Genomic DNA, 1,279 nt, shown 5'->3' with positions numbered 1-1,279 from the left:
CCGCCTGCCCCGAGTCCTGAGGGATTTGGGGAGGGATCCTTGAGCCCCAAAACACCCACGGCTCCCCCGCAGCCTCCGGGTGTGGCTCAGCAGAGGGAGAAGCGCCGGGAGTTGATGTTCATGCGGGTGACGCCGATGTGCTTGAGCGGCGTGGAGAGCAGGAAGGCGGCCTTGGGGGGGATGTTGCAGAGCAGGTCCGAGTCTTCCTCGCAGCCCTCGAGGCCGAAGGTGGCGTCATCCAGCATCTCCTTGTGCTGGTGGCAGGCCTGCTCCACCTTCAGCCGGTGCAGCCGCGCCCGCAGCCGCATCAGCTGCTGCGCCAGGCGCTGGTCCAGAGCCTGCATTTCCCGCTGTGGGGGAGAAGGGAGAAGGGATGGAGCAGGATCGGCTTTGGATCAACTGCCTGGGCAGCGCGGGTGGGGCTCGGCCAGGGCACAAACCCAGCGGGGACCACCCTGGAATCAACCCTGGCACAGTCACAGCTCAGCTTTGCTGTCTGTGCCACCCCCGGAGCAGCAGGAGGGGGGTGACAGGCGCTGACCCCCACGAGGCCACGACCCCCGGTGCTGTGCGGGGGCAGGAGCAGAGCTATGGCACCGCAGAGCCACAAAAAATCCTGGAAAAAATCCGTGTACAACCAGCAAGGCGGGCAGGGGAGCTCAGCTCCCACCGTGGCCGGAGCGCCCTGACCCTGCCATGTCCCGCCAGCTCGGGCACGGAGGAGTTCGGTGGCCCCATCCTTGTCCCCTTCCTACTCACCAGCTCTGTCCTGAGCCACTCCAGAGCCGCCTCCACGGTGGCAAAGCCACACACGCCACCATCCTGCTGCTCCTTGGGGTGCCCGGGGCTCTGCTCTGCCCCCCAGGTGCCCGCGGGGGTCCGAGCACCCCAGCGCTGCCCCCTCACCCGGGCTTCCCACTCCAGGTACGAGGGTCTGCGGGTCTGCAGCTTCAGCTTGGCCGTCAGCGCCTTCACGCTGTCCAGGTTCTCCTCCTCCCAGGTGGGCTCCTCCTCGCCCAGTTCCTTGAATTTCAGCTGGCTGAAGGCCATGGTGGGATAAAGAAGAGCCCTCCCCAAAGCCCCCGCTGACCTCTGTCCACTCAAACCCTCCTCCCCAGGGAAATGAAGCCCCCACCCTGACCACGAGCACCCACCCACTCACTGCCCCAGCTACACCCGATTCCCGGCTATTTATCCACCCCTCGAGGACAAGTCCGATGGGCAGGAATTTCCTCATCCAGAGGAGCGCAAAGGAGGAGGTGTTTTTGGTTGGTTTTTT

The 1,279-nt window shown here is 65.3% G+C and overlaps 1 protein-coding gene across 1 annotated transcript in view; it reads right to left on the bottom strand.

Annotated features, from left to right (window-relative positions):
• FAM167B (family with sequence similarity 167 member B) overlaps positions 1-1,273 on the bottom strand; it is a 1,436-nt gene extending 163 nt beyond the window's left edge. The window contains exons 1-2 of the mRNA XM_008635091.2: positions 760-1,273; positions 1-350 (exon numbers count right to left, since the gene is read on the bottom strand). The exon at positions 1-350 is cut by the window's left edge and continues 163 nt beyond it. Of these exons, the coding sequence (XP_008633313.1) occupies positions 87-350; positions 760-1,050 (555 nt within the window). The 5' untranslated portion in view covers positions 1,051-1,273 and the 3' untranslated portion in view covers positions 1-86. The remainder of the gene's footprint in view (positions 351-759) is intronic.
• Between the last annotated feature and the right edge of the window lie 6 nt (positions 1,274-1,279).

The sequence above is a fragment of the Corvus brachyrhynchos genome, unplaced genomic scaffold (assembly GCF_000691975.1).
Source record: "Corvus brachyrhynchos isolate BGI_N302 unplaced genomic scaffold, ASM69197v1 scaffold65, whole genome shotgun sequence".
Lineage (NCBI taxonomy): Eukaryota > Metazoa > Chordata > Aves > Passeriformes > Corvidae > Corvus > Corvus brachyrhynchos.
This window is presented reverse-complemented; position numbering and strand designations above follow the sequence as displayed.